The 9,214-nt window shown below is 57.8% G+C and overlaps 3 protein-coding genes across 3 annotated transcripts; 2 read left to right on the forward strand and 1 right to left on the reverse strand.

The window, feature by feature from the left end:
- Positions 1 to 1,483: 1,483 nt before the first annotated feature.
- On the forward strand, positions 1,484 to 3,608 carry CHGG_00993 (uncharacterized protein; the record flags this gene model as incomplete). The annotated part of the gene is given in 3 exon segments (XM_001220213.1): positions 1,484 to 1,589; positions 1,668 to 3,519; positions 3,539 to 3,608. The coding sequence occupies 3 exon segments, from the start codon at positions 1,484 to 1,486 to the stop codon at positions 3,606 to 3,608; spliced, it is 2,028 nt and encodes a 675-aa protein (XP_001220214.1).
- Positions 3,609 to 3,783: 175 nt separating this feature from the next.
- CHGG_00994 (uncharacterized protein) lies at positions 3,784 to 4,009 on the reverse strand (the record flags this gene model as incomplete). The annotated part of the gene is made up of 2 exons (XM_001220214.1): positions 3,784 to 3,786; positions 3,836 to 4,009. The coding sequence occupies 2 exons, from the start codon at positions 4,007 to 4,009 to the stop codon at positions 3,784 to 3,786; spliced, it is 177 nt and encodes a 58-aa protein (XP_001220215.1).
- Positions 4,010 to 6,911: 2,902 nt separating this feature from the next.
- Positions 6,912 to 8,270, forward strand: CHGG_00995 (uncharacterized protein; the record flags this gene model as incomplete). Its single annotated transcript, XM_001220215.1, has 1 exon — positions 6,912 to 8,270. One exon carries the CDS (start codon positions 6,912 to 6,914, stop codon positions 8,268 to 8,270), a length of 1,359 nt encoding a protein of 452 aa, XP_001220216.1.
- Between the last annotated feature and the right edge of the window lie 944 nt (positions 8,271 to 9,214).

Consider the following 9,214-nt stretch of genomic DNA (forward strand, 5'->3'; position numbering starts at 1 on the left):
CATTGGCCCGCCGCCCACCCACACGGCCACGGGCATCTGGCCTCTCTCCCTCGGTCCCGGGGAGCCTTCAGGCAATGACTGTTTACACAGGACCTTCGTCAGTCTTGGCTCAACCGCGAAATCTTCAAGAGTGCCTTTGGCGATGAGTCTTTGTTCTTGTCTGTGCAACAGGGACGGCCGTTCTACACTCCACCACCGTCGTTCAAGCTGCTGTCCGCGTGCTCAGCTGGACGGCCCCCCCATGCTTGGAGATCTACAGTGCTTTTGGCCTCAAGTGTCCGCCGCGGCCGGGTTGTCCAAAGCGAGTTTAGCCAGACTTGCGGGTGACATTTCGAGTTCCCGCTCTTCCATTGTTCCCTCCAGTCGGCCGAGTCCCCGTGCCAATGAGTGGCCGGGCTGGTCGGCCTCGAGATGCATTGAGCTGCCTGTTTAATCGCTCGACAGGCTCCCACCCCTGCAGCCACCTCGCTCCGTGCCCGGCGGCCGACGTGGAGACGGTGTGCCCACCACTTCTGAACCCCTGCCGTCGATGTGACCCTCCCACTTGCTGCAGAGCACAGTGGGGTCCATGTTGGGCTGTTCCCTTCCGAAGAGAGAGGCGTGCCGAGTGGCCGCCTCCGTTCACCAGCACCAATAAGCGCGCTGCCCCGTACCCCTGTCCTCCCGCGCCCCCAGTGCGAGCGCACAGCGAGAGACACCGACCTCTTTCGATCGGCGGACGGACGCGCATGCAGGCACTCTGGGCTGGAAAGTGGGCAAATATCCCAAAATGGGTTAAATAGAGGAAGCGGTCATTTAGCCCATCATGTTCAAAAATAGAAACAGTAAATCACTGCAGGCTGGGTGGGCTGGCAGACTTGAGCTGGGCTAAGATATAAGAATTTGCCCACTTCTCCAACTTGCCCAAATGTTTCCCTTCCCTCGAGCAGGCCCAGAAACGAAGTTGGAGATCCAGGTGTTGTCGTCCAGTCCAGTCCAGTCAACAGACTCTTCTATCTCTCTCTCTCTCTTTTAATTACACTTTATACTTTGCGCCGTCCAACCAGATCGATATCCAACACTATCGACACCGGCAGCTTTTACACCATCTTATCCACTTTTCAGATTCCAGAACGCAAGCCGGACTTGCTTGGATCCAGTCAGTCATTCACACGACGATACAGTAATCTAATAGTCTCGACGACAATTTGAGTTTTCGACGAGTGCTTGGAGGGTTTGGGAACTTGGACGACCAGGACAAGGCCCCCCTTCCCCCCTCGAACTCGATTTTGCCCCCCCTTTGGGCATCTGGCCCTTGACCAGGAGCGAGGACCCCCGGCTCACTCGCCCTCCCGCTTTTGCTCGGCCCAGCCCCAGACTCACACCCCCCCGGGCATCACACACCCCCTCTGCCCCCCGGCCACCCCCACACCCTTGGAGGATACAAATGTCAACACTACCCCCCAACCACCAAGGAACCCACCTGAAGGCATCGCAAGTCAACATGGCTGCCGCTACCGCAACAACAACAAAGGCGAAGTCGGCCTCCAAGGCCGGCGCCAATGCCAACACCAAGCAAAAGGCACAGATGCATCGCCGTTCAAGGACAGGTTTGTCTCTCTCTCTCTCACTCTCACCTACACACAACTGCCTGCCGGATTGGGAAGCTAACCATGCCGGTGATGAAGGGTGCTACACATGCAGGCTCAGGCGGAAAAAGTGCGACGAGGGCTCGCCCATGTGCACGGCTTGCAAGCATCTCGGTCTAGCATGCGAATACAAGAGGCCGATGTGGTGGAGCAACAACGACATGAGGAGGAAGCACAAGGAGGACATCAAGATGATCATCAAGCGCAAGAAGCTGTCGGAGAAGTCAACACACACGCACACGATCCAGACCGCCGTCGGCTCACCACCGGGCCTTTCGCACTCGCTCCCGACATCGGCAACCTTCTCGGATCCCCTGGACCGCGCGCGATCGGGCTCGATCGACTCGCATTTCGGCTACAACTTCAACAGCCCGCAGAGCTCGCACGAGTACGGGCCCTTCACACCACAAATGCACCCCGACTTCATGTTTTCGCCATACTCGCCCTACGAGATCGATGTCAAGACAGAAAGGCAGATGTTCATCAACGATGTGCCGACGCTGCGCGAATCGACGACCTCGACTTTCAGCACCTACGCCACTCCTCCGCCACCGGGCACCGTTCTACCCCAATTCCCTCTGGAAGGCGAATGGACGGAGCAGGTGTACTCGGAGCGGAGGGAGTCGCTCACCGAGGAGACGCTCAATGTGAACTTCTTCGACTTCTCCCACGGGCCATCGACCGCCTCAAGGCAAGTAGCAATCGAGCTCGACGAGGGCGACCAGAGGTTGCTTGATCACTTCATCCAATTCGTCCTCCCGGCCATCTTCCCGATCCTCGAGTCGAACCAGCACGGGTCAGTCAGCTCGGACCTCATCCTCCCAGCGTTGCAAAACAACAAGGGCTATCTGCACTGCTGCTTGAGCATCGCGGCGCAGCACTACAAGGCGGCCATGAGCCTGCAGGGCGAAGAGATCGACGGCGACATCATGCGCCACCGGTACGCGACCATCTCGTCGCTGTGCGACGCGCTCAACCGGGACGAGAACCACCAGCAGATCCTCGAGGCCGCGCTCGGCCTCATCTTCTTCCAGTGCGGCGTTGGCCGCTTTGATGACTCGCTCCCCGACATCCCGTGGCACCAGCACTTCCAGGCTGTCGAGTCGCTCGTCCTGAAGCTCGACCTCCCGCGCATCGTGTCGGACCCCAACGCGCCCCTGGCACAGACGCCCTTCAACATGACACTCACGGCGTGGATCGACATCCTCGGCGCGACGATGCAAGGCCGCGCCCCCATCTTCGCGCACACCTACCGCGAGAAGCACCTGTCCCCGACCAACCCATCCCTCGGGCTCCGCGAGCTCATGGGGTGCGAGGACCGGGTCATGTACCTCATCTCGGAGATCGCCTGCCTGGAGGCGCTCAAGCAGAACGGCATGGACAACATCACGCTCTGCCAGCACGTGCACGTGCTCGGTGACCAGATCGGCCTGACCGAGATGGGCGAGGAGGCGCCCGTGCTGCCCTTCAACGCCAACGGCTCGCTCAGCCCCAAGCAGCTCAGCAAGAACATCACGGCGGCCTTCCGCCTCGCCGCGCGCATCTACCTCTGCAGCCTGGTGCCCGGCTTCTCGCCCACGCAGGCCAGCTGCATGGGCCTGGTCGAGAAGCTCACGGGGGTGCTCCACCACATCCCCTCGGGCACCAACGGCTTCGACCGCTCGCTCGCGTGGGTGTACCTCATCGGCGGCTCGGCCAGCCTGGCGGGGTCGTCGTTCCGCGCCTTCTTCGAGGACCGCGTCGCGCAGCTCGGCGAGCTCGCCAACTTTGGCAGCTTCGGCCGCGTCACCTGCCTGCTCCGCGAGGTCTGGCTCCAGAACGACGTCGTCGCCGCCGCCGCCCCCCAGCAACCGGTCGGCTCTTCCTCGCCCGCGGCGGCCGCCGCCGACGGGTCAGCATCCGCTCCCCAGGAGGCCCCCACAGTTCATCCACTGGCGGGATGTCATGCAGATGAAAGGTTGGGATTACCTGCTCGTTTAAAAAAAAAAAACAATCATCTTACTATCCCTTGACTTGAATAAGTCCCTCAAAACCGACATCTTCAATGCTGGCTGGAACATCTTGAAGAGAGGCATTCAACGTCATCTGCATGGTAAAAACAACAACACTGTGGCGGGAATGGCCTCCTTCTGTTTCAGCTTGATTTTCTTTTTTCTTACTATTCTGAACACACACACACACACACACACACACACACACACACTTACTTTCATTCTGTCACTCGGGCTGCTAGAAGTTGCCGCGAGGCAAGTGGTTATGGAGAGGGAGGGGAAAGAGCAAGAGTTACTTTTCTGGACGAACAACACTGGATTCTGGACGGGGTGGGAGGATGAGAGAGGGAGTTGGGTGTCCGGCAGCCTTTGGACTGGGCTGGCGGGCATTGCATCCCGGGCGTTCTTTTCTTCTCTTTTTTATATTTCCTTCTTTTTCTTATATTTCCTTTTTTTTTTCCTGGACTGTTAATATCTGGAGTCTCCCCGGTATATATACAGGGTCTTGAGAAGCATGCATGATGAGGAGTTTTTCGGGTTTTAGGTCATGGGGCTTGAAGGGGATACCACGGGCTTGGATCGGAGTTGAGTTGTCACGCAGGGGATGAGGTGAATGTACAAGTAGTGATGGGGATTATACCCGCCTAAGTTGGCTGAGATCAAAAGAATGAAGGACTCTGATCAATACTCTCTTGTGCTTTTGCTTATGGTGACTTTGCAATGTGACCGCTTCTGAAGTCTAACAAGTTAGGACAACCCGAATCATGACCTGGATCATGAATCCCGGTACAGAGTTCGACCACTAAAACCCCATTACTGGTTGGTTGGACTACCCGCTGCCCTTTCACTTCGAGTTGCACGTACACACTCGGCACCTACCCGAGGAGCCGCCACCACGAGGCGGTGGTGCAACCACGGCGTAGGCGAGCACAATGCCTGGTGCCGTCCGACCTCGGCGTGCTAGCCGCAACTTCTTGACGCCGGTGCCCTGGAAGAGATGGCGGTGTGCTTGTGCTCGAGGGGGGACAGAAAAGGTGTTAGAATACGAGCGGGTTCTTGGTTTGGTGCCACTCTTCTGTAGTACTGTCATCCTCTGTTGTGTTTTCTACGACAAAGCACTGCGGCACTTCGGCGCTTGTATGGTGTCGCAGCTGATGCATGGCTGTTTGACTGTTGTTACGGGAGAGAAATAGAAAAGTTTACTTTTTACGGGGTAGGAGAAACGCTATACGACTGCTGTGCTCTTGATCTACGTTACGATGTTGGACGGCCTCAAGGTCAGAAGAAAAAATGGGTAGTATTCATACTTATGACCGCTGACCGGACAGTTGATGGCCGATCACCGCCAGGGAAAGTGTTTGTAGATTGGGATGGAGGCATTTCCTTCCATGAAGCTTCCACAAGGTTGAACCAACACAAAAAACGATGCCTGAGGGTTGGGTCGGGGCCACCAGGCTGTTTCGTCCGAGGTTTGAAACGTAGCAGCCTTACCGCCCTCTTTGGTGGCCTGCTGAGGTGTGCCGACTGCCCTACGGCCCAAACGACGGCCGCTATGATCTTGGTTAATTATTAAGACTCGTCATCTTTCTTGCCTCACTGTTTGTAAGTACGAGTATAGTCGGCTCCCTCAATCGCCTCGGTGAGTCAACAGCAGCATCGATACGAGGTCGGGAGGGACACTCAATTACCTAAAGTCAACCTTTGGCGGTACGCCGGGGTCGAGGAGAGAGCGGCCGAATGGACACCCAAGCACCCAAGGCGACACTGACGACGCCCAAGCCACGCTGGGTCTCCAACGTGGCGACCTAGTTGAGGAGGGGAGGGGAGTCTCAATATCAGTGAATTAGTTACCTGCAATTCTCAATTCTTAGACGTCATAAGAGGCCTCTTTTGGCCGAGAAACATCGACCGCCTCGGTTTTGAAGATGGGTTGAGGGTTGAGGGTTACGTTACGGGTTGCAGGGTGCAAGTGCCGACAGCAAGCGCTTCAAAGAACTGCTCGGCGGTAAAAAGTGGGCTGTGCCTGGCGGTGCCTGGCATCGTGCTTGGCAATCAGCGAGACCCATTGATTGGCACGTGCACTTGGTGGAATCAAGCACGGGCCATCAAGATCTGGCGCCGCATCTCATCCAACCGCTGCACCGAAAATAGAAGTGACACCTGTGGCTGTCCAATCAGGACAGCGGTCGCGGCCCATTGCGACCCTTCTCAAAACGCTATCGGCAGGACCCAACTGCTTTGAAGTCTTCCTCACCACTCGCGCTGCTTCAGGGTCATCTGGTCTGTCGGAAAGGCCATCGGCGCTTCACAGCGACCTGTCATCGATCGGGAGCCCGGATTCCTAAAACAACGAACGATGCACCGCCTCACACTATGGATTGGGTAAAATCCATTTTCCAAATGGCCACTGCCAAAGACAGAGCAGACTGAGTCTGGACTTGCCTAGGCGACCATGGGACAAGGGTCTGCAGCGCCTTTGCCAGCTTTTCTGCTCTCGCATCTGGCCATCGGGAAACCGGATGGCCAACTGGCGCCCAAGATTCCCCTGTCATGCTGTCATCGGATAGATTTGGCATGAACTAGAGAGAACCATGGACTTTCTCGGCAGGGCCCGCGACCATCCAGCGACCAGCGGCCAGCGGCCAGCGGCCAGCGGCCAGTCGATCTACATGGACCGCCGCTGAACCCGCCGCCCACCACCACTCCACCGTACCGTAGGATGGATGGGTGGATGGCCCTGTTGGACATGGGCTTGGAGACCTGGCATTGTTTCCCGACCACCCCATCGGACCCGACGTTTTGTTTCTTTGCAAAAGACCAACCGGACGTGCGTGTGTCATATCCCTCCTCGGCGGGCTTCTGACGTTCTTGTTTGATCTTGTCTCTCGATATACCCCCGCGGCGAGTGCCCGGCCCCCGTTTCCTGATTCTTCCTTTCTCTCCCCCAAGCTCTGCCGGGCTTGTCCTTATGGCACCGTCTTCGTCTCTCCTCCTTTGCGGTATTCCCAGAGCGACCGACGTTGACTCATTATTGCCAACGCCAACAAGGGACTCGCTGCTTTGTGCGAACTAGCCACGGCTACGCCTCTTCACCCGCATTATCTGATCAGCCCTATGCCTCTTTATCACCGAGCGGGCCGACCCAACGCAACGGAACCCATTGTCCTCTTTACCACCAACATTGGAATCGGAGGCTCGTCATAACCGCTAGCCGCCGCATCTCCTTCCCTCGGGTCAACTGAAGACTCATCCGCTCAGACAGCTACCAGCATATAGGTGCTCGGGATCCAGGATGCCCAGGCGCCACCTCGCGCTTTGGGCGGCTGTATTAGCTGCCGTACATGCAGCCGCATCGGCAGTGCCGATTCATGAACTGTTCGCCCGACAATCAAGCTGCGCCCGGAACTTTGACCAGTGTAAGAACGCCGATTTTCCCGATTACTTCTGCTGCAAGACCGGCGAGACCTGCATCGCGCTCGCCGGGAATACGACGGTTCTCTGCTGTCCAGAAGGCGCAGACTGCTTGAGGATCCAGCCAGTCCCCTGCGACATCGCGCTGCAAGATGGCGAGAAGAACCCCGACGCCGTCGTCAAGACGACCGCTCTCGGGGGAACCCTGGCGCGCTGCGGCACCCAGTGCTGCCCATTTGGGTACTCGTGTAGAGACGGCCAGTGTGCCAGGGACCAAAACCAGAACGCAGTTCCTTTTCAGACAAAGACGGTGAAACCGGGCCCTACCAGCACCGGTGGCGCCAAAACCAGCGCCACGGGCGGCGCCAGCCCGACAGCAGATACTACAGATTCTGCTGGAGACTCAAACGCAACGGCAGACTCGTCGAACAACACAGGCGATTCAAGCAGCGGCCCGCCGGTAGCTGCCATTGCCGGTGGTGCGACAGCCGCGGCCGTCGTCGTCATCGGCGCTGCCGTTTTCGCCTTTATCTTTTTCCGAAAGAAGCAAAAGAAGGAAGAAGCGGCCGGATCCGGCAGCCCGCCGAAACTATCACGATCGACCTCATCTTTTGGAAACCTGATCAGCAATCCGATCATGGCGGATAACAGTTTCCGCAGCGACTTTGCCCGAAACCCAGGCCCACGCACCCCACCCCAGTATCCCGAAGACCCGGACTCGGTAACAGGGGCTCTCATAGCCTCGGCTGCCAACACTCCAGAGGCCGGTGGAATGCAAGCTGGGGGGATGCAGGCGGGAGGGATGCAAACTGCGGGGATGTTGGCCGTCCCAGCGGCGGCGGCGCCGGGGCCGGCGGCTCAGATCGCCCCTGTGTATGGCGGATACGGCAACCTCGAACAACCGCAATATGTCGACATGCCCTATGTCAACCACGATAACGGGCTCCTGCCGCAGACACCCCGGCAGCACCGCGAGCCCAGCTCGGTGAGCATCAACGTGTTTGCCGACCCGAATATCACGCCAGACCGGACGCCGGAGAGCAACGTCCAACCGGCGGTACACCGACGTGACCACTCTTTCAGCCAAATGCTGGATAATGCCGACTTGGGCGACATGGCCGAACGGTCAGGGTACTTGGGGTATAACCCGAACCGGTGGGCAGGTTCCACTGATGCTCGAGGAGGTGATGTGATGGTGCTTGGAAGGGTACAGCGAGGACTGGAGACGAGGTTGAACTAATACCGAGTTTGGCGGCGGCAAGTCGGTTTCCTATTTTCCTTTTGTGGTATACCACCCTTTTTGATATCGCATGGACATGGAGTTTTTGGGTAACAGCGACGGCGCCTTGGGTTTATTGAAGAAGCACTGCACGTCATACTCTGCATCAGCGTGGTCGTCGCTGGGGTTATAGAAGGATGGGACATTATACCCCGGTACTAGACTGCCAACTTTAGCTTTCGACCCGTACATATTTTAATCAACTTACCATACGGTCAACACAGCCAACTTACCCTCCCGGTTTCTGCTTGTCTAAACCCGTGTCCAAATAACACAGTCCGAAGATGTCGTGGGGTTCGCTAGGATGGGTAGCAGCCGTACCCTTGAATTGAACAACTAAACAACATATTTACCGAAATATCTATCAACCCATCCGTCTATCCATCCACCACCCCAAAATCCAACCTTTCCCCGAGCTCAGCCCCCCACTACCTCTATTACCACATCCTCAAGACTTCTTCTTCCCCGACCCCGCCGCCCCCTTCCTATCCGCGGCCTCCCGATCCAACTGAGCGACCTCATCCGCCTCCTTGCGCTCCGCATACCACTGCCCAGCCTGCAGCACCAGCACCCCCACCAACACCAACGCCAAAATCACATGGCTCGCGCTCAACACGCGCAGACTATCCTCCCGCCCCAGCACCACCTCCCCGCTCACCGGACCCGCATGATGCTGAAGCGCCGCGGCCGCTTCCGCAGCCGCCAACCCCCCGGGCTGACTGACCGCTCTCATCCCCTTCACAATATTGCTCAGATACACCCCGGCCCCGATCACGTACAGCATCAGGCTGCCGCCGTCGAACAGGATGTTGGCCTCGGACGGCCGGAACAGCTTGATGAAGAAGCCGAGGAAGCTCACGAAGACGATGATGTGCAGCATGCGCGCGATGAGGGGGGGCGCTTGG

This window comes from Chaetomium globosum, genomic scaffold, assembly GCF_000143365.1.
Source record: "Chaetomium globosum CBS 148.51 scaffold_1 genomic scaffold, whole genome shotgun sequence".
Taxonomy (NCBI): domain Eukaryota; kingdom Fungi; phylum Ascomycota; class Sordariomycetes; order Sordariales; family Chaetomiaceae; genus Chaetomium; species Chaetomium globosum.